General features: G+C 37.8%; 1 protein-coding gene across 1 annotated transcript; it reads right to left on the bottom strand.

The window, feature by feature from the left end:
* Positions 1–1,475: 1,475 nt before the first annotated feature.
* On the bottom strand, positions 1,476–27,496 carry ISX (intestine specific homeobox). The gene is made up of 4 exons (XM_032221126.1): positions 27,322–27,496; positions 7,298–7,449; positions 4,414–4,524; positions 1,476–1,550 (listed from the first exon to the last, which is right to left on the bottom strand). Exons 1-4 carry the CDS (start codon positions 27,494–27,496, stop codon positions 1,476–1,478), a joined length of 513 nt encoding a protein of 170 aa, XP_032077017.1.

Here is a 27,496-nt window from a genome sequence, read left to right as displayed (position 1 = left end):
TTATGCTGTTAGAGCTAAAACTGGATTCTTTCAATTCTTTTAAAAGCCCATATGTTCTTCATTCGTTCTATGTGCAGTGCTGAATGTAAAATGACCATTGGTCTGATTTAAAATAAGGCAGCTTCCTAAATTCTATAAAGTGCACAGACGTATTTGACTTATACATGCTGAGTTCTAGATAAATTCAAATAGTTTTTCCAGTACTTTATCTTCATTATGGCTTCTACCCCCACTACCTGTGGCTCCTGGGTTTTTTTTTCTTCATCATTAAAACAAAACTAAGGGTTTTCCTTCATAAATGTTTTAATCATTTAAAGAAATCCCTTAAGAGACCAAACCAATATTCATCCAATATAATTCACTGTTTCTCATTCTGTCTGCTTCCCACACATGCCATGTAATACATTAATCTATAATTCATTATTTCAGACTGGAAAATAATAAAGCAACACACCCTAATTCCATTCTTGAAAGGTAAAACAAAATAATTAAAAGCTATATTGGTGTTTCTAACCCTAGTCTAATTTATGTATACCTCATCAAAAATATAGCTAATGTCAAAAAATGCAGAATGAATGGCTTAATACAATTTGGGGAGGCCAATCTGATCAATTAAAATGCAACAATTTTCCCTGCAGAGAAGAGTAGAATATTGCTACTGGCCAATTAAAAACCGATCACTCCTACTTTGCAATTGTTGGTCACTTAAGGTCTCAGCTTTTCCATAGAGATGCAATGCAATAGTTGTTTGTTATTGGAGATGTATATTGTTTCAAGCAGAGTATAATTAACAGTGACTTGTTGAACTCTGATAAAAAATGCCCTTATCATTTACACCAGGGGTGTAAAAAAGTGAGGACCACTGTTTACACCTAGTTCCACTCACTGTTCAAAGCTAATATGAAACTTTTAGCTCTATATTTGAAGGATAATTTTTGTCCACAGTTGCTTTAATATTCTACTTATATTTCTTCTAAAGAGCACCACTTGGTGCTTCCTCACAATCATTTGAATGAAGATAAGCAGAGGAAGAGTAACCAGATTCTAATAAAGCTGTAAATTTCATAGCCATGGGAATTATTCAAAATCCCACAACTATTTATTACATAATACTGGTTCAGTGAAAGCATCTGTTTAGAACATGGGTGTCAAACTTGCGTCACATTGCCATCACATGATATATCATGACTTTTTTCCTTCCGTGAAACTGGGGTGGGAGTGGCCTGCACATGATGTATCTGGCCCATGGGCCACCAGTTTGACACCCCTGGTTTAGAAGAACCCGACATCGCTTCAATTCATCTTCTATTTGGTGAAACTGATAGTAGCACACCCCACTGCTGGTATCATGAACAGAGAGTGAAGGGTATAAGGAGGAAGACAATAATCAGAGATGATTTTGAAAATGCCAAAAAATCCATGGGCAATGGGACCCAAGATAGCAGGTTTGATAGTTAGGTGCACATGGAATGCTCTTAGATGAGTGTGTAATAGTATTCTGAAGGAGGGGTGATACCAGAAAGGCTGTTGCTGGGCATCATGAAAAGGTCCTATTTCAAGATAAAAAGAATGAATGGAAGCAAAATTAGAAAGGCAAAATTATATAAATATGATCAACGTGTACAATAATAATAAATAGAATTTATTACAGTTTTTAAAACAAGATAAAAACAATGCAAACTGATATAAAGTAAGATAAAAATAAATAAAGTAAAACATTTTACAGGAAGATTAGTATCAAGGTGTTAATATAAATCATTATCTGCTGGCAGATTCCACTGTTTTGTTTGCATTAACCATAGTTTTTGATGATGGACACCTATTCTCAACTGTGGCAAACCCTGGAAAAGGTAAAAATTAATAACCGCCCCCTCAAAAAAATTTTAGGAAGGACATGAGGGAAATTGAATGTCCCTAAAACTTAACTACTGCTATATTGACACAAGAAATAAAGGTTAGGACATTCAAGGTATCTGATTTAAAGGATAGATAAATGTTTTAGGGCACTGGACAGTTTAGGAATTTTAAATATATATGCTATAGTACCCTTTAAAAATTACTGCATTAATTCTTCCTCAAATGGCTGTCATAATCAGGATGGCTTGTTACAAAATCACCACACAGTAAAATGTGAATTGTAATCTTTTGTCTGGGCAATTGGACTTATTTTCAAAAATAGCACTGGACTACAGTAATCCTCATGTCAATTGTCTAAGCATACTTGTTGGTTATGTGGGAACACAAGGGCATTCATGGAAATAGGATTGGTGCCAGAAAATAACAATTTACATTGCAGGAGGTCAATTTTCTGTAAATTTATTTATCATTAAGTTTTGAAATTAAAGTTAAAGGTGAGTACACAGAATCTAGTAGACACCAAAGATGAAGCTGCCAGCCCATTAGCATCTGGGTGGGTTGAAGTCAGGCCTAAATTAAATCCTGGTTTTCATGAAAAATTGACTCCGGGGTAATATTATTTAAAAATGGCAGAAAAGCTTGGGGGGTTGGGTGGGGTGGGTTTGATTTAAAACTAGTTGAAAAGGTGAAATGCTTTAGAGCAGGGGTCTCCAATCTTGGCAACTTTAAGACTTGTGGACTTCAACTCCAAGAATCCCTCAGTCGCTGGCTGAAAAGCTCTGGGAGTTGAAGTCCACAAGTCTAAAGTTGTCAAGGTTGGAGGCCCATGCGTTGGAACATCTTAGTGACAGTACCATATTTTTAGAGTATAAGACGCACTTTTTTCCCTCAAAAAAGAGGCTGAAAATCTGGGTGCGTCTTATACACTGAATACAGCTTTTTTTGCCTCCCGAAACCCTGCCCCTTCACCAAAATGGCCGTGCATAGCTTGTAGGAGCTTTCAGAGAGCTCCTGGGGGCTGGGGAGGGCAGAAATGAGCAATTTTGCCCCCCATCCCCCAGAAGCACTTTATAAGCTTCCTAATGCCCTTTTTTGGATTTAAAATAGCTTGTTTTTGCGAAAAATGGGTCATTTTTTGCTTTTCTTGTCCCCCCCCCCAAGAACACTCTACAAGCCTCCTAAGGCCCCCTTAAAAAAAAATAGGCCCATTTTCGTGAAAAACGGACCACTTTTTGGGAGGTTTGCAAAGTGCAAAAACTTTTTTTTTTAATTTGCCTCTTTAAAACCTTGGTGCGTCTTATACTCTGAAAAATATGGTACATATTTACGCATTTTGAGAGGCTATGAAATAACAAACCGTGGTTCAAATCTCAGAAAAGTCAGTTCAGAATATTTGTAACTTTTGAATTTGGACCTAATTCATAGGAAATATAATTCAGGTCTTCCTAGACATAAAAGTGGATGTTCAAAAGGAGTGGCTATCTATATTTCTATACAATATTACTCATATATTGGAATAATAATAAATTAGAAAACATATTAACATTTATGATTTTAGCATTTCCACTTGTGGCTGAATATTGGTTTAATGTTCTTAACACAATGAAGGGTTAGATAAGAGAATAATTATCAAATTTAAAGGCACCAGTGGATTTTTAATTGTAACCTACCAATTTATAAATAACTTTGTATTTATACCACTTGAATTATCACAAAGGGATTATAGGTTTTTTTCTTTAAAAGAGAGTATAGTAATATCCCTGGATCAGAGGTGGTATTCTGCCGGTTTGCACCGGTTCGGGCGAACCAGTAGTGGCGGTGGTGCCAGGCTCCACCCACCCACCCAGACATCATCATGGACCTTCTGCGCATGCCTAGCAGGTTCTCCGCATGCCCAGAAGTGCCGCATGGGAGCACAGCATACGTGCTAGCATGCACACTCCCACTACCAAACTGGTAGTGAAGAAAAGAGGACACCATTACTGCCCTGGATGTTAATGGCTGATTTGAAGAAACATATGTGCCTTCATCTTTTAAACTGGCTGTCTAACAAACAATGACATGGCTAAAATGTTTGAGTTAACATAGTTAAGCTTTGCTTTGTTGATTAAAATGGAATATTTCTTAAATCTATAATTGTCGGTTGATGTGCGGCCTTAATGGACCGCTTTCGGTAGGAAGTGGTTGGTACATTGATAAAGAAAGCACCATCCTGCTGTGTTTGAGCCTTTGCTTTTTAGTCTTCATTTAATTCTTTTATTGTTCTTATATTTATAATTCTTTTTATATTCATATTTCTATTACACAGGAAGCCACCCAGAGTCACTTCTGATATCAAAGTGGCCAATATATAAAACCAGTAAATAAAAAATAAATTGCCCATTTATTGTATTTTTTTCTATTTAAAAAAAATCTGTCTAATTTTATCTTTTTGCATTTTTGCACTTTGTATATCTTTACTTGGTATTATTGGTTAGTACATTTGGAGAATGTTTCATTTCATAGAATGGCTTTTTTTTAAAAAAATTACAATTGAATTGAGAAACCCACACTTACCTTTGGCTTTGGGACTGAAATAAAGCCAGCTTTGGTCTGAGGCTGCAGGCCTGCAAAATTGCTAAATCGTTCATGTTTCCTCCACTTTGCTCGTTGGTTCTGGAACCAAATCTATGTAAAAGAAAGAATCAAAATTTTAAATTTTATTAATGACCACTACTAATATTGCTGTAGCTTCTATTTGTTAGGAGAAATGTTTACAGAAGCAATAATTTCTGATTGTCCTAAGACACCAGAAATATAAAAAATAAGGTATTTTACAGTATCTGAAAGTTGGGTTATAATATATTTTCAATAATTTGTATATTATATAATTTTTATATTTTATATTAAACATACTGACATCCAATCAAAACTTGATGCTTTGAATCCCCATTTCAAATTTTAATTGGAATTTGGAATTATGAGATTGAAATTTAAATATTCCAAGGAATAGAATTTCCCCGCCTTACTTGTGTCAGCAGGAAGGGCAGGATGCAGAGCCCCATTGGTCAAGGAATTTTGGCTGGTAGAGTCCGGGTGAAGAGCCTTTTCTTCTGTGGCTTCTGCCCTTTAGAACATTGTATCCTCCCCAGGTGAGGACACACCCATTCACCTGATCTTCCATAAGGACCTGAAGATATGGCTCTACCAATTGGCCTTGGGCCCCAACAGGAATGTGCCAGTCTGGAGCAGAGTGGGTTCCTACTGGTTTGGACTGGTTCCCCCGAAATGATAGTGCGGGCTCCAAACAGAGAGCGAACCAGTTCTCTGTTTTACTTAAAAGAGGGTCCGCCCACCACCCCTGTGCTATACTTATCTTTATTCCAGCTTCTGAAGCCCAGCTGATCTAGAGCAGCAGCTTGAATTGCTGCTCCTCAGCTGTTTTCCCTTTTTCCTGACTAATTTTTGCTTAATTTCACATGCACCGCACAGCCGCTTAGCAAACCAATAGTAAACCAATTAGAACCCACCACTCATCTGGAGGTGGCTATCGGATTAAGATAAGACCTTTTCTCTCTCATGCTGTATCTCATGCTTCCTTCTCCCCATTTTTCAATAGTAATAGCAATAGCAATAGCAGTTAGACTTATATACCGCTTCATAGGGCTTTCAGCCTTCTCTAAGCGGTTTACAGAGTCAGCATATCGCCCCCACAGTCTGGGTCCTCATTTCACCCACCTCGGAAGGATGGAAGGCTGAGTCAACCTTGAGCCGGTGAGATTTGAACCACTGAACTGCAGATAACAGTCAGCTGAGTGGCCTGCAGTACTGCACCCTAACCACTGCGCCACCTCGGCTCTAGTAAATAATAATAATAATAATAATAATAATAATAATAATAATAATAATAATAATAATTATAATTATTATAATTATTATAATTATTATAATTATTATTATTATACAATTGTATCACAGCGGCCAGTTGTTTCGCCGGATTTGGCATTGATTACTAGTTGGGCCCCACGCAGGGTCCTAGGACGTCGTAACGTATATTCGTAATATGCGTGCAGATCCAAGCAGTGCGGCTTTTTGCATTTGACTGATGGTGATTTTGTCAATTTTTAACTGTTTTAAATGTAATTCCAGTGCTTTTGGAATAGCACCCAGTGTGCCAATTATCACTGGAATTTACCACTGCTGGTTTGTGCCATAGTCGTTGAATTTCAATTTTTAAGTCCTGGTATTTTGCTATTTTTCATGTTCCTTCTCTGCGACCCTGCTATCACCTGATATTGCGATGTCTATGATTGTGACCTTATTTTTCTCAACCAGTGTGATGTCTGGTGTATTATGCATCAGTATTTTGTCCGTTTGTATATAGAAATCCCACAAGATCTTGACCATCTGATTTTCGGTGAATTTTTTAGGCTGATGTTCCCACCAGTTGTTGCTGTTTCAATATAATTTTTGCACAAATTCCAATGGATCATTTGTGCTACTGAATTGTGCCGCAATTTATAATCAACAACAATAACAACAACAACAACAACAACAACAATAATTAACTGTTTTAATGTTCACTGGTTTTTAATGTTTGTAAGCTTTCCACAGTTGTCTCTAGATGAGATGGGCAGCACACAAACCAAGTAATAAATACCTTTTAAATCAGAGCAAATTAATTAATTCATGTGTTAAATTATTTTATTCTTGAAAAATTTTGTGGGTGGAGCTTAGAATGAGTGCTAAAATGTACACAATGATTAAATATGATTAAACAATGGTGTTTACCAATCAAACAACTTTCCTACATTTTATACAAGAATAGAAATACTACTACTGAAATGCTACTTCTTTTATCTGACCCGTTAACAAAGACCAAAAGAAGTATTTTTAAATCTGATTAAGAACTTACAAATCAATAACTGTGTAATATGTTTTTTACTTTGCTTTGCTTTCAGTATCTGTAAATTGGGATTGGTTTGGCATGTTAACAATTTTCTGAGGAAATTCTATGTGGTACATTTCCAAACTCATCTAAAAGTAGAAAACATTGTATTTTATGAGGTCATTGCTTTGCAACTAATAAAACCTCACTTCAGGGAATGAATTCAGTTACAAATACACAAAAGTGGCAATTGTTTATGGGAAATCAATTTTTGTTACAGAGAATTTATTTTTCAAGCTTCAATAGCAACAAAAATAGAGTTTTCTGATGTATGATAACTGGCTTATGTTTAATTTGTTGACATTACTGCATACAACTATTCAGAATTCAGAATCTTTCATAAACCAAAAGCTCTTTTCTAGATTAGTGACAAGGAAATATATATTGTGTTATAAAGTTTGTTGTAATCTGACTGGTACGTATCAGTTTTACACTTTTTGTTAATTTATCAATATCAATAACTAATCAGCATCCAGCTGCATTTGTTCTACATTAGAAGGAACCAGAAGTTACCTGAATTCTGGTTTCTGGAAGATTAATTTTGGCTGCCAGCTGGTTGCGGATGTTGATATCTGGATAGTGTGTAGCTTGGAAGATTCTCTCCAATTCCTTGAGCTGCTCTGCTGTGAATGTGGTCCTAATTCTACGCTTCACTTTCTTGTCATCTGTACAAAAAAACACCAAAGATTTTAAAAGGAAAAAAATCCCTTAATACAGAGAGGAAATCTAAAGAGAAGAACTGGGTATATTTCAAGTATTTTTTGATAGATTTACCATAGCTGCCTCCCATTCTGTTTCAGAAAGCCTGCACAAATCCTGATAATTTAATTTTGTAGGTGAAACTGAAAGATAAATCCAGGCCTAAACAATGCTACCATCAGGCCTGATCCATTGTATTATGATGAATGCAAAGAGGTTTCTATGCATGATCAATTGTTCATCAGAAACAAGTTGTTATTCCTCTCTATTTTGGGTTGGTCAGACAGCAACCAGAATATTGCTTCCAGATCTGGGAGCAATATTTAATAAGGACATTGGCAGACTACAAACTGATCAGAGTAGAGTAACCAAGTGACCTAGATAAGATTTTTTTTTTTAGGAGAAGTGATTTGAGGCATTACTAATAATTAATCTAGAGAAGACTGGTAAGGCCTGATAGCGATCTTCAAGTGCATGAAGGCTAACATGTAAAACATCTGCAGAGCTATTTAAAACTGTTATTTAAAGAAAGTAGAGTTTGCATTCCAGGGAAGTGGGGCAATTTCAAGATGGCCAGACTCCTTGACTGGTCTGGGCTGCTTACAAATAAAAAGAAAGACAACTAGAATGGTGGTAAAAGCTATCCAACAATAGGACCAACTCCTTTAGTGCATTCCCCGTTGGAATTGTTGATGGCTCACTCTAGCTTTCACACATAGTCCTAGAATGGGGAGAAAGTGTGAAGAATGTTAACCCAAAATTATTGCATTCAGTCAGACGCTAAACATTCATAATGGCAGTTTTACTTGGTTCCATATACTCTATGTTTTTTGGAGTATAAAATGCACTGGAGTATAAAACACACCAAGATTTTGAAGAGGCAAATTTTAAAAAAAGTTTTTGCACTCTGCAGGCCTCCCCAAAACAGCCCGTTTTTGTGTGAAAATGGGCCCATTTTTTGTGAAAAAAAGAGGGCATGCATAGCCTTTAGGAGGCTTGTAGAGTGCTCCTGGGGGCTGCTGTGAAAAGCGAGCAAAAAATGGTCCATTTTTTTTTGCAAAAATGGGCCTGTTTTTGTCAAAGAAGGGGCATGTATAGCCTTTAGGAGGCATATAGAGTTCTTCTAGGGGCTGGAGGGCAAAAACAAGCAAAAAACAGCCCATTATATGCTCATTTTAGCCCTCCCCAGCCCCCAGAAGCCCTCTGGAAACCTCTTAAAGACTATGCATGGCCATTTTTGCCAAGGGGGCAGGGTTTGGGAGGCAAAAATGCTGTATTCAGTGTATAAAAAGCACCCAGATTTTCAGCCTCTTTTTTGAGGGAAAAAGGTGCATCTTATACTCTGAAAAATGCGGTATATTTATTTTATACTGTTTTAGTTGTTTTAATTGTGTATATGATGTACATTGCCCAAGTCACTTAGGTATAGGTATAGAAATCAATAAATGGAAGAGATGACATAAAGCTCTGGAAGAAACCAGGGACCGTTCTGGAAGATCAATGCAGGGAAGCAGGCAGACCATGTAGCTGGTCTACAACTTGTTAGAAAAGAATGTATTTTATTTGTTTTCTAAAGATGCCTAATACGAATTTAACTTTTAATCATTTTGTCAGGTACACTTTCATAAATCTTTCATAGATCTATCTTCAGTTATCTGATTATTAAGATAAAAAGTGGTATCTACAGTTATCTGGTATGCATGACTTTACAAAATAACAGGCTTCAAAACAAACAGTCTTGATATGATGCATTGTAATAATACAGAATTGAAGATAATTGGTGACAACAATCTTTTCAGCATAGGATTCAATTTATAATCACTTGGGTAGAAAGAGGTACATCTTTCTTGATCTATGCTGTCATTACGATCTTAGCAAAGAATAAAGAGTCAGATTGATTGATTGAATGAATGAATAAATACAACCCATTATTAGGAAGCTTCATCTCAAAGCCTTGAACCTTTAGTATATCAAAGTACAAGTCATTAGAAACTTCTCCCCTGATAACTTCCAAGACTGTCAGTCATGACTGTCAGTCATGCTGAGTTTTGCTAGCATTATGACAGCATTTAACAGCCCCCCCACCCTTCTAGCCCATGTTCTGCCTTTTTACTGAGGGCTGGCATAGGATTGTCTAGGTATATAATATAGAAGGAGGGCGATAGAGCCTGCTATGGGGAATTCCAAGGGTACAGTTTTGTTTAATTATCTTTTATTTATTGTTTTCTGATTTTACTGTTTTATTATTGTTTGATGTATCATTTTTATATCAGTTTTTAGAGACACTGAGAATTAGGCAGAATTGAGCAGCTATATAAATATTTTTTAAGAAAGAAAGAAAGAAAGAAAAGAAAGAAAGAAAGAAAGAAAGAAAGGAAATAATGCAGTGATTCAGAACTGAGCAAATGTTCCTTATGTACACATTAAAAGCAATAAGCCTGAAGCCGTAATATTATTGAAAGAAATTGTTTTAGAAGAAGAGCTTAATCTATATCATCTAACTGATACAGGGGTAGGTTGCTCCTGGCATTACTGCCGGTTCACTGTGCACAAAAATTTTGCACATGCTTGCACGCCAGATGTGCACTTGGTGTGCATGCACATTTGCACAAAAATAGGTCTGCACATGTTAACAAAATGTTAAAAAAATAAAAAAATAAATTTGTGCAATTAAAATTGTTCTGCGCATGTGTAGAACCGAAAATCAAGATGGCACTGCTGTAGGAGAACTGGTTCAGGGGCATGGCAGGCCTGGGTCCCGGCCGGTTTCAGTGATCCAGGCTGCCAAATGACTACCGGAACCCACCTCTGAAATGATATGCTTCTGTATTGTAGGAAGGAAAGACATTATTGGGTATTCTTATATGGGACCAATAGCAGGAATCCAAGAGAGAATCAATTGGGGTTTTTTTTTGGGGGGGGGGGAAATCTATATGAATGCAAATTTGTTCACAGAGAACATCTAATTGCCAGAGTGGCTTGCCGGCCATGTGTCCGAGTGGGAGTGGCTTGCTAGCCATGTGACTGGATGGGCGTGGCCAACTTGTAAAATGTGGTGAAACTCACTTAACAATGCTCTTGCTTAGCAACCAAAATGTTGGCTCAGAAACTCTGGCATTTGAAGCATGCAAGTCTTAAAGCTGTCAAGTTACAAGACCCTTGCACCCCTAATCCTTTAGAAAAAAACACCAGGGGTGTTCAAACTTGACAGCTTTAAGGCTTGTGGACTTCCACTCCCAGAATTCCTCCTCTCGTTCTTCATCTTGATGATGTGCAGACGGGCGAGGCGGAGGCAGCTGGAACTGGTTCTAAACAGCACTGTAGATGTGTGGAACCTCTTCTATGGAAGAGGTTAGAACTGGAAGGAACCCACCCCTGGGGATAGGTATGGAGAAAGAGAGGGCTGCCTCCATCAGTCATGTTTACTGTTAACCAAACACCACAAAGACTTCTTTTATTTACCAGCTGCACTCATTCTTAGGAATCAATTTCAAGCGGTGATGCAGCCACGTCATTTAGATCAAAACTTTACAGGAATATATGTCCTCAGTACAATGCTTTAAATAACAGATGGTGGAGAACAACAATGGAAGAAGGCAGCATATGTATATTTTTGACCATATGAACTAATATCTGAATTCAATGGATTTCTCTTTATTAGCACATGCATTGTTAGCAGAGACATTTCCCACCTATTACCTCTTGTTACTATTCTGGTCACTTTTGACTGGAATAGTGATAAGATTTAAGTGCCAAGGTTTTATCCTACTTGCACCATTTTTCAGTAGCAAAATGAAAGGCTTCAGTTCGCAATGTTCTCTGGGTGTCATGTAATTTGTTGATGCCTACAGGGAAGCCTCTGAAGGGCAAAAAATGGCTGAAAATCAAGGGCGAAAATCAGCTGGCCAGCACGTGCATGCATGATGAAGCTGACAGGGCAGTGCCTCGCATGCCCTCAGAAATGGCCCCGCGTGCCACCTGTGGCACGTATGCCATAGGTTCGCCATCATGGCACTATCGATTCTTGATTATTGCTTGGACAGGTTTCTGCAGTTTTATTGGCAAGATTTTTCAGATGTGGTTTGCCAATGTTTCTTTTCCAGGGCAGAGAGAGAGTGGCTGGCCCAAGGTCATCCAACGGTCTTCATCCCTAATATAGGATTAGAATTCAGGGTCTTCTGATTTCTAGTCTAATGCCTTAATCACTACACAAACCTGGTTCTGAAAAGTGTTAGCAAAGGTGAATCTGGTGTGGAAAGTAGAAGGAAAGCCTTTCTATTCTACTTCACTTCTGGCTGCTGGCCAGGAATTTTATTAACTGCCTGGAATATACTAATAGAAAGGCATGATAGGAATTTAGAAATAATTTGCTTGGCTCACCAAAGGTAGAGCAGAGCAACAAATATGGTTAGGGGACTGGAGGCTAAAACATACAAAGAACGGTTGCTAGAATTGGGTAAGTCTAGTTTAATGAAAAGAAGGACTAGGGGTGACATGATAGCAGTGTTCCAATATCTCAGGGGCTGCCACAGAGAGGAGGGAGTTGAACTATTCTCCAAAACATCTGAAGACAAGAAGCAATGGGTAGAAACTAATCAAGGAGAGAAGCAACCTAGAACTAAGGAGAAATTTCCTGATGGTTAGAACAATTAACCAGTGGAACAACTTGCCTCCAGAAGTTGTGAATGCTCCAACACTGGAGGTTTTTAAGAAGAGATTGGACAGCCATTTGTCTAAAATAGTATAGGGTTTCCTGCCTGAGCAGGAAATTAGACTAGAAGGTCTCCAAGGTGTTTTTCAACTGTTCTGTTCTGCTCTGCATTGTTCTGTTCTTCCAACTTTGTAACATAAGGGTCAGATTGTTCCATCACCAAACATATCAGAGAACAGATTTGTCTCGAGAATAGTTAGTTCTCCCTGCTCTGTCATAAGATCTAAAACAATCTTGTCTTCTTATAATACCTCTCCTGATATATTTGATTCTACAAAACATTTTCTCAATACATGGTCACAGCAGCAACAATATAAGGAATTTGAGTATCTGCCCTGCTGAGCAGAGTTTTTTTGAAAAAAAAATCTGGATCACTCAGATTATAATAATAAAATAACCTGAGGTCAGCTTTAAACCAACAGAGACTGAATGGACTGACTTTGATTTCAGCTGTAAATGAAATTGCTGCCGCTGTAGTTACCAGGAGCTAATCCAGAACATGCTGGTAAGAAACGGAAAATGTGTATTTTTATTAAACTTAATCATAATAATATTTCTACTTCCAGGGAGAGAAAAGGAAGAGGGGAGGAAAGAAGGAAGGTGTGTACACTGTCCTGTACAGTGACTGTTAGTATCTGCCTCATGCAGCAATGATAGTGACAGCCTCCTACACTGACCATTCACAGTTATGACTGTGATGAACAAGCAATGATGAAAGACGTAATGGATGGAAGCTAATCAAGGAGAGAAGCGACTTAGAACTAAGGATAAATTTCTTGACAATCAGTGGAAAAACTTGGTTCCACAAATTGTGAATGCTCCAACAGTGGAAGAGATTGGACAACCATTTGTCTGAAATAGTATAAGGTTTCTTGCCTGAGTTGGGAGTTGGACTAGAAGACTTCCAAGGTCTTTTCCAACTCTGTTATTCTGCTAAAGTAATTTTTCAACCAGTCTCTGAATTTATGATCTCCACAAGTCTGTAAAGCAAGGAAAAGTTGAAATAAGATTATAAGCACAGTTGCAGTTTTACTTAGTGTCTGCTTTGTTTAATGACTAGTCCCAACTCAGTCACTAAAAAGGACTACTTGCATGTGAGAAACTGGATTTACAGGGGCAAATCTACATTAGGATTCACCTCTAAAAAGTGACAATTTCTTGCAGCTCCAAATCTTTGCAAGCAACTTTGCAAGATCTCAAATTAAGAGATCAACAGCACTCAAAATCATGGTATAATAATGGAAATTATAGGGTTATAAAATGTTAAGTGCAATAGTGATTTTGAGAATATGGTTCTGGGCAAATTACACTATATTTCTTACTTTAAACGTTTCTTTATGCAATTACTTAGAATTCTTACTTTCTTTTATAACATACAAAAAAGAATAAAAACTAAAAAAAAAAACAAAAAAAACCAGAGGAGGCCCTTTTAGAAAAAGTGATTGTTAAACTTCTTGCAATGGTTCCAGTTTCTTCATTAAAAGACATTTTTATTACACTGTTAAATTTTGAGTAGATTCAAAATGAAGAATTAGGGCATGAAGATAATCTTTACAACTTCAAGGGATATGGGGAACGAAAATACTATAGTGAACTTGTCATCCACATTATTTCCATTTCTCTAGTGTTTGGTTACCTTCCAGTATTTTGCTTTTGAAAAATAATAAAGTGAGAAGAAGATCAACTTTATCTAGAACAAAATCCCTGAAAATCTAGAAAAGGACAATATAAATTGCTGAAGAAGACCTTCAAAATCATGAAATTATTGACTATGCCAGAGAATGGGCCACTGAGAATTTTCAAGGACAGAAATGAACAATAGACTTCTCACACATACTGTAGCTACCTTGAAAGGTGTATATTCCTTTACTATGCATCACAAATAGTAACTTATGACTTGTGCCAGTTTAAGCAGTGCTGTCTAGTTCTCCTGCTGCTCTTCATTTCATTGTAAGCAACCTCTTCCACTCCAATTGGCAAGCAAGCACTGTGCAGGAATGCCTCTTCCCCTCTAGCCATTGGTCATGGCCTCTATTAGATTGGGTAATGGATAGGCATACACAGGCTTAACGGTAACAACTGCTCTTTATTGAGTACAACAAGTGAGAACAATCCAGCAAAGGTTGAGTCTAATAGCAGCCTTTTATAGAGAGCTGTCAGACCCTTCAACCAATAGGATTAAACCTCTGTTCCCACCAGAACAGAGGACCTTGGTGGAACCCACTGTAGATGTCATGTCTGCAGTTATATTTCTTTTAGGATTTTTGGCCTGCCACACTCTCTATTATTTTCCTATGCTGGTTCATTAGTATAGTAATTGGGAGGGGCAATAGTAAGGAGTAGAATTGTGGAATGTGTTGTTGTCATTATTTTATAGAAGCCCAAGGTTATCTTTGCGAAGTGCTGCAATGTACTCAATAATCGACTCGCCCTCTTTCTGGTTCCTGATGTTAAACTCATGCTGGCAAACGTGCTTGGATGGCTTGGGCACATAGTGAGTCCTTAGCGTCTGCTGCAGCATGGACCAGGTGACTGCTTGAAGTGGTGTTGGCTAAGAAAGGTTTTTCGCCACCTCAAACACTTCCCGGCCACAGTATCCAAGGAACATGTTCTTCTTGCGGCCTTCAGGAAGGCCCATGAGGTCATTTGCCTCGAGGAAGCAGTCAAATCGTAGCATGTATGATTCCCAGTGCTCGGTGACTGGATCATACGGAGTCGGTGGGGCATGCATAGCCATTTTGTGTACAGAGGGTGATTTGAGTTTGCTGCTCAAAAATGGTTGCTCAAAGCTGCGCTGAGCTCCGGGCTGGATGTACTTGCTGGATTGCTACACTCTTTTTGGTTCGCCTAGTTGCCTTCCAATCTCACCTTCATCGCCAGTGTTAAATTGGGTAATAGATAGGCACACATAGGCTTAACGGTAACAACAGCTCTTTATTGAGTACAATAAGTGAGAACAATCCAGCAAAGGTCGAGTCTGACAGCAGCCCTTTTATAGAGAGCTGTCAGACCCTTCGACCAATAGGATTAAACTTCTGTTCCTGCCAGAACAGAGGATCTTGGTGGAACTCACTGTATTTAGAACTGATATCTAACAGCCTCCATCGCCATTTATTATATTTACAAGTTCAACAATGGGATGGTGAAAAGCTGGTTGGGTTTTTTTTGGGGGGGGGGCGAGGGTGAAGAAGGAATTCACTGATGGAACATGTGAAGGTGGTTTTTTTAATCAAGAGAAATTGACAGTCAGGATTACTACTCACTCTAGTTGAGAACACAGAAAAAATTGTAAAACTGTAAGGTTTTCTTTCTTCTTTGTGTTTACTTTTAGGAGTAAAGTAGCATAAAAATCAATCATGTTAAATATGGTCTAGTTGGAACACTAGGCCATCAATAGGGTCAAAACAGAACAAAAGGTTGAAATCAGAAAATGGATTTCTTAAATTGGCTTCACTTCATTTCCAGAGCAAAAGTTGAGGGCTACAAGGTAGAAAAGCTATAAGCCACCTGTAGATTTTATGTAATTACCTCCTTTCTATTAGAATTATAAGGGAGAGTGCTGGAAAATCCTTCAACTTTTGCTCTGGTGGATCCTCTTGCAGAAAGTCAGCACCTACCCGCTCCTAGAAGAATGAAATATTTTGAGGAATATTAAAAAGGCAGAATATTTCCCTAAATGAGAAATGGAGAAACATGGTTGTTTTAGATGCAGGAAGCAGCCCCAGTCTCCTCTCCCCCAAGCAGAAATTGAGGAGGCAGCTTTTAAAAATGCTGATTTGATAATCCATTCAATACAGAATATTTTGAAACTCCCTGAAGCAAAGTCTGAACAAAGTAGAATGGTAGGATTAGCCCCTCAAGATCCAAAACAGAATGAAAGCCATTAAGCCACAATAAGAACTGCCCAATACCTTTTCAGAACCAAAGGCCCTTCATTGAACCATCCCAGAGCAGTCCAAACCTCACCTGGGAGCTCAGATAAACAATAAACCAGAGGCTGACCAGATTGGCACAGACAGCCATCTAGGATTTGCATTTGTTCTTTTTCCTATAGAGCCAGCTATGACCCCTATATAACCCTTATATGACCCCATAGGAATCTGACAACAGCCAATAGAATACATGTTCTTGCACAGGAAAAGGAAGCTCAAGTGCAAAGCCCCTCAACTCCATTTTGTAAGCTGCCCAGAATCACATGTGCTTGGCAGTTCTGCTTCATAAATAAATTGACCTTCTTTCCAATCAGCCTCCATCCTCCATTTTATTTCCAGTGCCTTCTTCCCAAAAGTGCCTTCATCCCTAGAACTGAACCAGATGGATATTTCTTCCCAGATGGATATTTCTTCCCAATCTTCCTGATTGGAATATCTTTCAATATCCTTGTGTAAATATAATCTGTAGGATAACTGTGTGGAGTTTCTGAACTGTTTAACTCTTATGATATTACTTCACTGTTTCAATTAGTTCATTCAGGTTACCTATCTACTGAATGTGAGATTTTCACTAACAATAGGCCTACAACACATTATTAGATTTATGATCTGGCTGTATATAAAATTTATATTATATCCTGCTGAGTGATTTTAAGTATTTTTAAGAAGAATTTTAGTGCAATACTTTTAGCAAGAGCCAAAGTCCTTCTTTTATGTAGCCTATGAGTTGAAGGCACTTTTAAGAAGCTCTCTTACTTCACATCATGAGTGCATAGAGTAATTTATTAGTACTTGATGCCTGTATCTTTGAAACATTGAAAATATTCCTCCTCTTATGAGTTGGAACATGCTTGAATTATTTAGTTTTTGTTTCTTCTTTTTAAAGTATATGGACAAGATCTAATAGAACAATGCATATTTCAAAATGATTTGAAAGAAGTATTTCAGGCATAACATGAACCCAGCACCTCCCCGCTACTACTTACGTAAAATGGAATAAAATGGAATAGAATTGGAAGGAGCCTTGGAGATCTTCTAGTCCTACCCCCTGTTTAGGCAGGAAACCCTACACTACTTCAGACAAATGATTATCCCACATCTTCTTAAAAACTTCCAATGTTGGAGCATTCACAACTTCTGGAGGCAAGTTGTTCCACTGATTAATTGTTCTAACTGTCAGGAAATTTTTCCTCAGTTCTAAGTTGTTTCTCTTCTTGATTAGTTTCCACCCATTGCTTCTTGTCCTACCCTCAGGTGCCTTGGAGAATAGTTCGACTCCCTCTTCTTTGTGGCAACCCCTGAGATATTGGAACACTGCTAAGATGTCTCCCCTAGTCCTTCTTTTCATTAAACTATACTTACTCAATTCTAGCAACTGTTCTTCATATGTTTTAGCCTCCAGGCCCCTAATCATCTTTGTTGCTCTTCTCTGCACTCTTCCTAGATCAGCTACATCCTTTCTCCAACTTCTATGCAAGCCTGAAAAAATATTCCACTGTTTTAAAAAGGAGAGTCTTAAAGCAATGGGACATGTTACAAGAATACATGGAGACATAACAAAATGTGTCTCCTTACTGAATAACAGAGAAGTAATGTACCAATCTGAAATCTGAAGCATTTCTTCCAAATAATTTTCAGATATGCATAGCTCAATAGTCTGTCTCCTCAAAATATATTTAATTTATACTTGGAGATGAGCTAAAGAGTGAGTGGCACTTGGAGAGACGATGATGATGATATTGGTCATTGATTCATGACTGATGTGGAAAACTTTGGCCTTCTGAAAATGTAGGATAGCCTGTTCATTAGAAAAAGAACAAAAGGAGGACATATGGCTTCTCCGATAAACTGAATAGTCTATTTATTTGATTATGAAGAGACTTGGAATTGAGAGTATGGTACAGTAGCTAATTTTTAGCAGAGCATCTTCTCAACCCTTATTAAAAGAATTAGTTTAGCTGGGAGAATGGTTCTAATTGGATGCATACAAATGGCTCAGGCTAGAGCCTTATGCCACTGAAGCATCGCATTTAGCTTCCTGCTGATATCTATTGGGGCACTGCAGAAATGGAGCAGCAGGACGCTGGAATGTTTAAAGGCTCCATTTAATTTCTTTTAGACCAAAGCCTTTCAGACAAAAGCTGCCTTCACCTAGGCACCAATCACAGGCACTTAATTATTGAAGCGGATGGCTGCAATGAAGACTAGGAGAAAAACCTCTGGTATGAAAAACAGGAAAGCTTTACACACTTAAAAAAAAACCCCGAGTGATTAAAAAAATCCTACAACAAAAGTGAATGATAAAAAATTGGTGTGTGTGTGTGTGTGTGTGTGTGTGTGAGAGAGAGAGAGAGAGAGAGAGAGAGAGAGAGAGAGAGAGAGAGAAGGAGCGACAGCCCTCTCATGAAAAATCTATTCAACGTTAACTGTGTTTTGAGAGGTTCCTTGCTGAGCTGCCAGTGTAATGAAAGCAAATGAAGCATGGAATAAAATAATGTAGGAGTCCAAAAAGAGATTGAATGCGTTGCAAGCAAAGATTTGATGGTAACTGATATGGAGAAGCTTTATTCAGTTCTGGAGAGATTACAGCAACATGGCTGAAAATAACTTAGTTAACCTTTGTGCATTAGCTGCCTGGAGGGTTTGCTTCTTGCAGGTTCCACTTCCAGGTTTGACACCTGCTACTATTGTTATTATCCCAGCCATAGAGTGCTCTAAGCATATTTCCTAGAGATCTAGACTTCTGGGGTTCAGAATTCTACTTTATATATTATATTGCCAGGGGACTACTTAATATCCATTATTGTCTATACTAGGGGTGTAAAAGTCAAGGCCCAGGGTCCAGATCTGGCCCACAAGGTGCTTAGATCTGGCCCACAGGGAAACAGCAAAGAACTGGTCCATAGGGTGGCCAAGAAGTGTTAATACTACTTTATAATGCCTTGGTAAGACCACCGTTGGTATATTGGTTCTAGTTTTGGTTGCTACAGTATAAAAAAGATGTTGAGACTCTAGAAAGAGTGCAGAGAAGAGCAGCAAAGATCATTAGGGTACTGGAGGCTAAAACATATGAAGAATGGTTGAAGGAACTGGGTATGTCTAGTTTAATGAAAACAAGGACTAGGGGTGATATGATAGCAGTGTTCCAAAATCCTTGTGGTTATCACAAAGAAGATGGGGCCAGCCTATTCTCCAAAGCACCTGAAAGAACCACAAGATGCAATGGATGGAAACTAATCAAGAAGGGAAGAAACCTAAACTAGAAATTTGAGAACAATTAATCAGTGGAACAGCTTTCCTGCAGAAGTTGTGGATGCTCCATCACTGGAGGTTTTTAAGAAGAGGTTGCACAGCCATTTGTCTGGAATGGTATAGGGTCTTCTGCTTAAGCAGGGAGTTGGACTAGAAGACCTCCAAGGTCCCTTTCAACACTGCTATTTTGCTATGGGAAGAATAATCCAGTAGGCCTAAATCTCATAAAGGGAGGGAGCTTTCTACAAGAAGAAACAAGAGTGGAAAAGGTGCAAGAAGAAAATAGTGATTATTTTTTTTGTAAAAACATTAGCCAAGAAACAGCCATGGTTGAAATGTGACTCTTTTTAGGTGATTACAAACTTGTGAACATCCAAATACAACTGAATGCAAGCCAAGCATGTGACCTTTTGAGATTTGTGGTCTGGCAATGAAATAAGGAAAGGAAACACATGTAATAATAATTAAACAGAATGACATTTCATTTGGTTGGCTAATGGAACTTTTCTTTTCTTTTTGACAACCATTACTGATTATTTCAGTTAGTTTTAATAATCCATGTAATCTGAAAGTGTCGTTATTCATGCAGCGAAGACAAATGTCAGAGCAAAGTAGCACATTTTTCATTCTACCTCTCTTCTGGGTCAGTTGTTCAGGATAAAACATATGTGTTTACTTAGTTCTCTTTTTAAAAACTAGAGCTAAGACAAAAATGGGGCTGCCCTACTTTCACTGTCCATTTGCACACAATGGCAATTGGGACAATTAATCCTAATAATTCTTGGTGGTTGTGCATTAATAAGGCAAAGTGTTTTCAGCTATAGCTTTCCCTGGGAACATGAAAGCATTCTGAATTTAGCAAAGGGTTAAATTAAGACAAAGGGTTGGTGTCAGAATGAACATTTTTCATTATGGATTTATTATCAACCAAACAATGGTTTTCTTGCCATTCAAAACAACAACTGTAGGTAGAAACATTTTCTGTTCACTTTACATCAATGATTTTCAAACTTGGTCACCTTAAGATGTGTTTGCTCCAGCTCCTAGATTTTCCCAGCCAGCATCCAAAGTGCAAAGCACCTGAAGTATTAGTGAACTATAATTGTTAATTTAATTCCTCTTAATTTTTAAGAGGAAAATTATTGAATATTGTACATAACTGAAGAATCAAGAGGGTTTTTAAAAAAAGCAATAATTCAAACCTGGCATTATCCATTATATTTGGGAATACAGCCCCAGCATTCAAAGGTCAAGCCCTGTGCAGCATTTGGTCTGTAAAAAATAATAATAAAAAGGGAAGCGGTAGTTCTTGTTTAGCAATCACAATTGGAACCAGCAACTGGATCATGAAGAAAAGTGATCATTAAATGAAATTGTGACTGTCCTTATCTTACTTAAGCTTCCCTTTGCTTTACAGATTGGTGACAGTCCTAAATGTAAGGATTGGTCATAAAATTACTTTTCCATCACTGCTTTTACTGTGAATAGTCACTAAACAAGACAGTCACTAAAGGAATACTGGAGTACACGTGTGTCAAAAAATTCAAGATGATCATGCAGTCATGGTTTTAATTTTGACCACAGTGTAAAGGACTGAACCATCCAATTCACAAATTATGATACTTGCAAATGTCTCTGATTTTAAGTTTATTACCCCCTCCCCCATTGCACTACAGGGACGTGCAGTCAGGGGAGGCAGGGGAGGCAGAGCCTCACCACTGTCAACATGAAAAGAAAAAAAATGTAAAAGGAAAAAGCCTGAGCTAGTTGCTGCCAGAGTCACAGTGGATGACTCTGCTTAGTGCTTAACTGTGTAAAAAAGCCTCTAAAAAAGTGCCCTCTACAGGAGTAGGCGGGAGAACGAGGTGCCTCATCTAGTCTGACTTTATGATCACTCGAACAGAGCTAAGCAAGGGTTAAAAGCCGAAAAATTCCTGATGTAATAAGGCACATCGTTCTCCTGCTTCCTGTAGAGGGCGTTTTTTAAGAGGCTTTTTAAAACAGTTAAGCAGAGTCATCCACACGGTGACTCTGGCAGCAACTAGCTCAGCCTTATCTCAGCTCTTGCCTTTTTCCTTTTACATTTTTTTCTTTTCATGATGGCAGGCAAGAGCAGAGTTGAAATCCTCTCTGAAACAGCTGGAAAAGATACGTGTGTGGGTCGGAGGGAGGGGGAGGAATTCAAACTTCATCCTCAAGTGTAGATCCCTCCCCAAGGGTAGTTTGATTGCATGCAGAGCTACATTGCCTTCTCTCTCTCTCTCTCTCTCTCTCTCTTTCTCTCTCTCTCTCTCTCTCTCTCTCTCTCACACACACACACACACACACACCTGAATAAAAGTATATAAGCCCAGCTTCACTGATTACAAGTTTGAAAAGGCAACGTGGCTCCACCTGCAATCAAAGGCTTGGATCGGAAGGCAGCAGGGGAATGTGTGTGGGGGAGGGTATGGCAGAGGAGCTGCTTTCAAGCCATTAGAAAATATATCCAATCCAACTTCTGTGTTTGTGTTTGTTTGAGATTGAGTGAGTGAGAGAGGGATCCAACTTCTCTGTGTGCATGTGTATGTTTGAGAGAGGAGGGAGGGAGGGAGAGAGGGAGGAAGGAGGGGGAGGGAGAAGAAAAAGAATGAAGGAAAACTTTTTTGCAAAGGAGAAAAGCAAATGCTGTCGCTTTAAATCGGAACTGAGCATGCCTGTCTGTGGAATTCTGGGAGTTGAAGTCCAAAAGTCTAAAAAAATTTGAAACCCCTGTGTCAGTGCCTCACCAGCCATAAACCTCAGTGCACCTATAAAAAGGTTAGATAGAAGAGAGAAAAAACTGCTCTGCTTCCATTGATTCTTAGTGAATCTAACAAGATGCTCATTTTAAAAGTACATTTCCTAAGAGAAATTTGACTTTCTTTTGGTAAATCCAGTATTTCTGTGTACTTAAATGCCTGGCTCCTGAATTTCTGCTTGCCATATATGCACAAAACATCTATAAAAATGGCAATACTAATAAATTAAAGTGACGATGGAATATGCAAATACTCTATAATTTATTCTATATAATTCCCCAATTTTTATCGCATTATGAAGATGCCAATCTCCTCAACATTTTTAGTTGCTTCCTTCTATTGAAAACAAAAACAAATGGGAAATTAAGTTTGGTTGAAATTTTTAAAATAACCTCTCTAAGGGAAAGAAGAATAGGTAAAAAATGAGATGTTACGAGTGGGAATATGGTGTTGAAAAAAGGGCTTTGGAGGCAGAATGACATTTTCTTTGGTAAATGTTGCATTTGACTTCCAGTAATGGTGACATTTTAGCTCGGCGTAGGCTGAGGGAAATGTTAATAATCGATTGAGAAATGGCTTCAAGGTTTGGTTCAAACTGCTTCATATGCAGCAAGTTGCAGAGGGAAAAATATAAGTAATATAGTTGAATTCACTTTAGGCAAAATTATTTTAAAGAAAGATTAAAGACTGATAGCAGAATGCAAACTGGGGAAGGGGGGGGGAATAGTAATTCAGTAAAAAATAATAGTAGGCCTTTTAAGATAGAGAACTAAGGTACCCACTCATGAAAATTTAAAGGCTATTATACATATTCCAACTCTAAAATGTACATTGAAAATTTTCTGTAGGCCTGCATAATAATATGAATGACAAGCATGTCTTCTAATGTGATAGCGAGCTTGCAAAAGGCTGCAACTAAATGCACATTTCACAGTAATATAGATGTGAAGCTTCTAGCAGAAGAATTCAAATTATTACTGAAGAGAACTTTGCTCTGATAGTTCATAAATCATCATCCAAAACTTTACTTCATATATTAGATATAAAATATGAAGGGTAGAACCTAACCAACTCTGGCTGATTTGCCCCAACTAAGGTAAAATCCAGAGTTGTAGATTAAACAAGGAAGTTGAAAAAAATATCCAGAAAAAGAGTATTGGTAAATAGCAATAGCAATAGCAATTAGACTTATATACCGCTTCATAGGGCTTTCAGCCCTCTCTAAGCGGTTTAAAGAGTCAGCATATCGCCCCCACAGTCTGGGTCCTCATTTCACCCACCTCGGAAGGATGGAAGGCTGAGTCAACCTTGAGCCGGTGAGATTAGAACCGCTGAACTGCAGATAACAGTCAGCTGAAGTGGCCTGCAGTACTGCACCCTAGCCACTGCGCCACCTCGGCTCCCTAAATACTTTATTGCTTTATTGACAGGAAAGTTTCATGGAAGTAGAGTTGAATTTGTCTCAAAGGAGACATTTAGCATTGTTTGATGCCTATAACTAATGCAACATGTAATTGATCTTGTTTGCTTGATCTTAAAAATGAAGAAAGTTGAATCCATTTCATAATTGGTTGGGAAACTACTGGAGCTAGATGTTTAAACAAAACCCTGAAAGACAATATGTTTAGGCATGGCTGCCACAAAACTACACATCTACATAGTTATTATGAGTTAACCTTGATTTGAGCATCTTTTGTCAGCCTACATCTCTAATACCCCTGCATCTTATTTTTTCCCCACAGCAACTGCTCTCTGAGGTAGTTGGGGGGGAGAGAGAGAGAGAGAGAGGGAGGGAGGGAAGGAGGGAGGGAGGGAGGGAGGGAGAGATTGGCTCAAAGTGACCCAGTTGGATTTTTCATTGTATGTTATTATCCTGAACTGCAATTTTTAAGGCTCACCCTAACTTTTAGTAGGAGCTTACAAAAGTAATGGCAAAAAGAAACAGATGTGTTTTGTGAGGAAGCAGGTAAGATTGTAGATTTCATCAGCTCTAATTAAGGAGCATTATTTAGCTAAAGGAGTAAGGCTGGTTTTAAAAAAAATTATCCTAAGCATAACTAGGGGTACAATTAAGAAAGTGTAAACTGATGCTTTTATTTTAATATTTTGCATTCTAAAATCTCTAATGAAGTTTGAGCAGTCTGTAACCAACTAGAAAAAGGCTTTGGATCAGAGGTGGTATTCAGCAGGTTTTGACCAGTTCAGGAGAACTGTAGCAGGAATTTTGAGTAGTTCGGAGAACTGGTAAATACCACCTCTGACTGGCCCCACCCCCATCTATTCTCTGCCTCCTGTGTCCCAGCTGATAGGGAGGAAATGGGTATTTTGCAGTATCCTTCTCCTGGAATGGGGAAGGAATGGAGATATTACAGTATCCTGCCCCTGAAGCGGGATGGGAATGAAGATTTGACAGTATCCTTTTCCTGCCATGCCCACCAAGCCACTCCCACCAAGACATGCCCACCAAGCCATGCCACACCCACAAGCCATGCCCACAGAACCAGTAATAATTTTTTTTTAATCCCACCACTGCTCTGGATCATAATGAATTATGAGTATTCAATAAAGATATCAACATAGAGCACAGCAGCAAATTCCATCCTATGGTTCATGGGGAACGAGATGAAAAATACAAAGAACAACAAATCAAGGCTATATATGCATCTAGAATGCAGTATATCATTCTAGTCATCCCATTTGAGTGTGTATATCTATGACATTGAGATTTTACAGGCATAACTTTTTATCTCTCTTGGACCAATGAAGTTGTCCAATGAAGCTGATAGGAAAAAGTTTTAGAAAAGGTAAACACAAGTAATTCTTAACACACTAGGTAATTAACCTTTGGAATTCATTACCCATGAGAAATTGTGGCAATCATGACTCAGAAAGTTTTAAAAAGGAAGCGAGGAGGGGTTGTTGGAAGAAGGAGCTATTGCAGCCTAATTTAAATAAACACTTTAAAATTTAAAACACTTCATTTTCAAAATGTTTGAAGTGATTTTACAATGGGCTTCAAATGGACTACTCCAATTGACATCTTTCTAAAATATTGGAATGCGGAATTATCATGACCACATAATGCATCTGTTGGGAAAGAGATTTTTGTCCGTTACCCATTCCCATCTGTACCTGTAAACAAAGCACATTTTGCATGAAGGTAATTCACAATGTTGCCTTAACAGTGCAAGCTTTTATATAGCAATTGGGTGTTTGAGGACTCAAGTTTACTTTTATAATAAAATTGGTATTTCATAGCTTGTTTAGCCAGCAGTGTAGACGAATGCTTTGTGCACATGAACTAGCACAGCAGATTCAAGGACAACTTCATTCCTGGAGATTAGTACAGACTTTCCATTTTAGTAGCTGCTACAATGTTTATCCATCATCTCTTAAAGCATGTGCATTGCAACTGCTTCTCTACGTGTGCCTGTTTCCTATGGGCTCTTCAATAGACTAACACTTGTGCAATTTCCACATGACGTGAAGTGGTTTAAAGTTTCAGATTTCAAACCAGCCCATAATGAGAAGATACACCGTCAGACTTCATCTCCTCCTGTTTTCTACTCCTTCATATTTAATCATGTGGAAACTGAGCATGCTTTGCTTAGAATAATGTAGGGGAAGTTCATGATGGCACTCTTGAAATTCCTAGAAAGATGTCAGCTGAAGAATGTCAACATCTATTCTCAATTGTCCCAGAAGGTAGGAAGATTGGACTGAAACGTCAGGAAGAATATAACCATGGAACCAATTGTTTAGAAAGGTGGTGGAAATAAAAAAAAAGCTGGACAGCCATCTATTGAAGAAGTATTTTAATATATCTGTATTTTAAGTATTAAGCATTTAGTAATTATTAAGTATTTAATATATCTGTATGTACATCTATTTTTTGTATTATCTTTTGTATTATCTGCTAGGTAGTTGCTTCATTTCGGATGTCATATTACGTAATGAAAAGCATGGCCTTTTTAGGCTATGTCCTTTATCTTTATCAGAATCTATGTAATTGATAATTTCCCCCCATTAATACTAATTCAATATCATTTTTCCCACAAACTTATTAGATGTTCCTTAGGGATTTTCTCCCCCACTTATAAGGCAACTGCATATTGGACATTAATACAATTGATAGAATTGAGCGAGTCCAGAGACATTTCACGAGAAAAGTCCTCCACTCCTCTGCTCACAACAGAATACCTTATGCCACTGGACTTGAAATTTTGGACTTAGACAACTTAGAATTACGCAGCCTTCGGTATGACCTAAGTATGACTGCTTCAGCTTCAACCACAACAACACATGAGCACACAATAGATACAAACTTAAGGTTAACAGCTCCAAATTCGATTGCAGAAAATACAACTTCAGTGACAGAGTGGTCAATGTCTGGAATGCACTCTCTGACTCAGTGGTTTTGTCCCCAAACCCCCAAAACTTTAACCTTAGACTGTCTTTTGTTAACCTCACCCCATTCCTAAGAGGTCTGTAAGGGGCATGCACGAGCACACCAACGTGCCTTCCATCTCTGTCCCAATGTTCCCTTTTATTCGTATACATTTCATGTATTCAAAATCATGTTTTTACCTATATAGTATGTTATCTAATACATGCTTGACAAAATAAATAAATAATAAAAAAATAATATGTTTAAAATAAAGGGTGTGACATTAGCATATATAATTTTTTTTTAAAGATATTCTTAAACAATTTGTTTAAATTTAGTCTAGAAAAATTGTCCTTAAAAATAAAAAAGACACATACACAAAAAGCTTTGATTTTTTGCCCCACTTTAAAGCACACACAAACATAACCTGGATTAAAAACAACCCCTAATGAATACATGCACAAGTGGTCTTATTAAATGTATAATATATCTATCTATTAAAATGTAAAAGAAAAAGAAAACTAGAAAAGCAAATCTGGCAATTTATGGTACCATTTTGTAACCTGGAAAATAAACTTTAATTTAAAATGTTATATGTCATATTCTTAATGTACCATAAAACACGATCAAAAATTTCCATAGATGCCATAAGAACATTAACAATTATGCTGAAATATGAATTCAATACACTTCAAGTGTTTTTTTAAATCAGTTTGAAAATCATGCAAAAGCATAAGAATGATCATATGTTTCACAAACTAGAACAAATTTCCTACCTTTATACCTGTCCAGAAGTGGCTCAGAACTGAACTTTTGAGCCACTTCAGTTTGGCTATTGCAGGTCACCGTATTGTGGAGGCAAGCCTCAGTAGATGGGGTTTTTAAGATTGCTTCTATAGAAAAAGACAAAATAGGCTTCTCCTTCTTGTCACATTCCTTGGAGCAGCTCAT

This window comes from Thamnophis elegans, chromosome 7 (assembly GCF_009769535.1).
Source record: "Thamnophis elegans isolate rThaEle1 chromosome 7, rThaEle1.pri, whole genome shotgun sequence".
In the NCBI taxonomy this organism is placed as follows: Eukaryota; Metazoa; Chordata; class Lepidosauria; order Squamata; family Colubridae; genus Thamnophis; species Thamnophis elegans.
The sequence above is the reverse complement of the archived record's forward strand: the minus strand, read 5'-3'. Positions and strand labels throughout refer to the sequence as shown.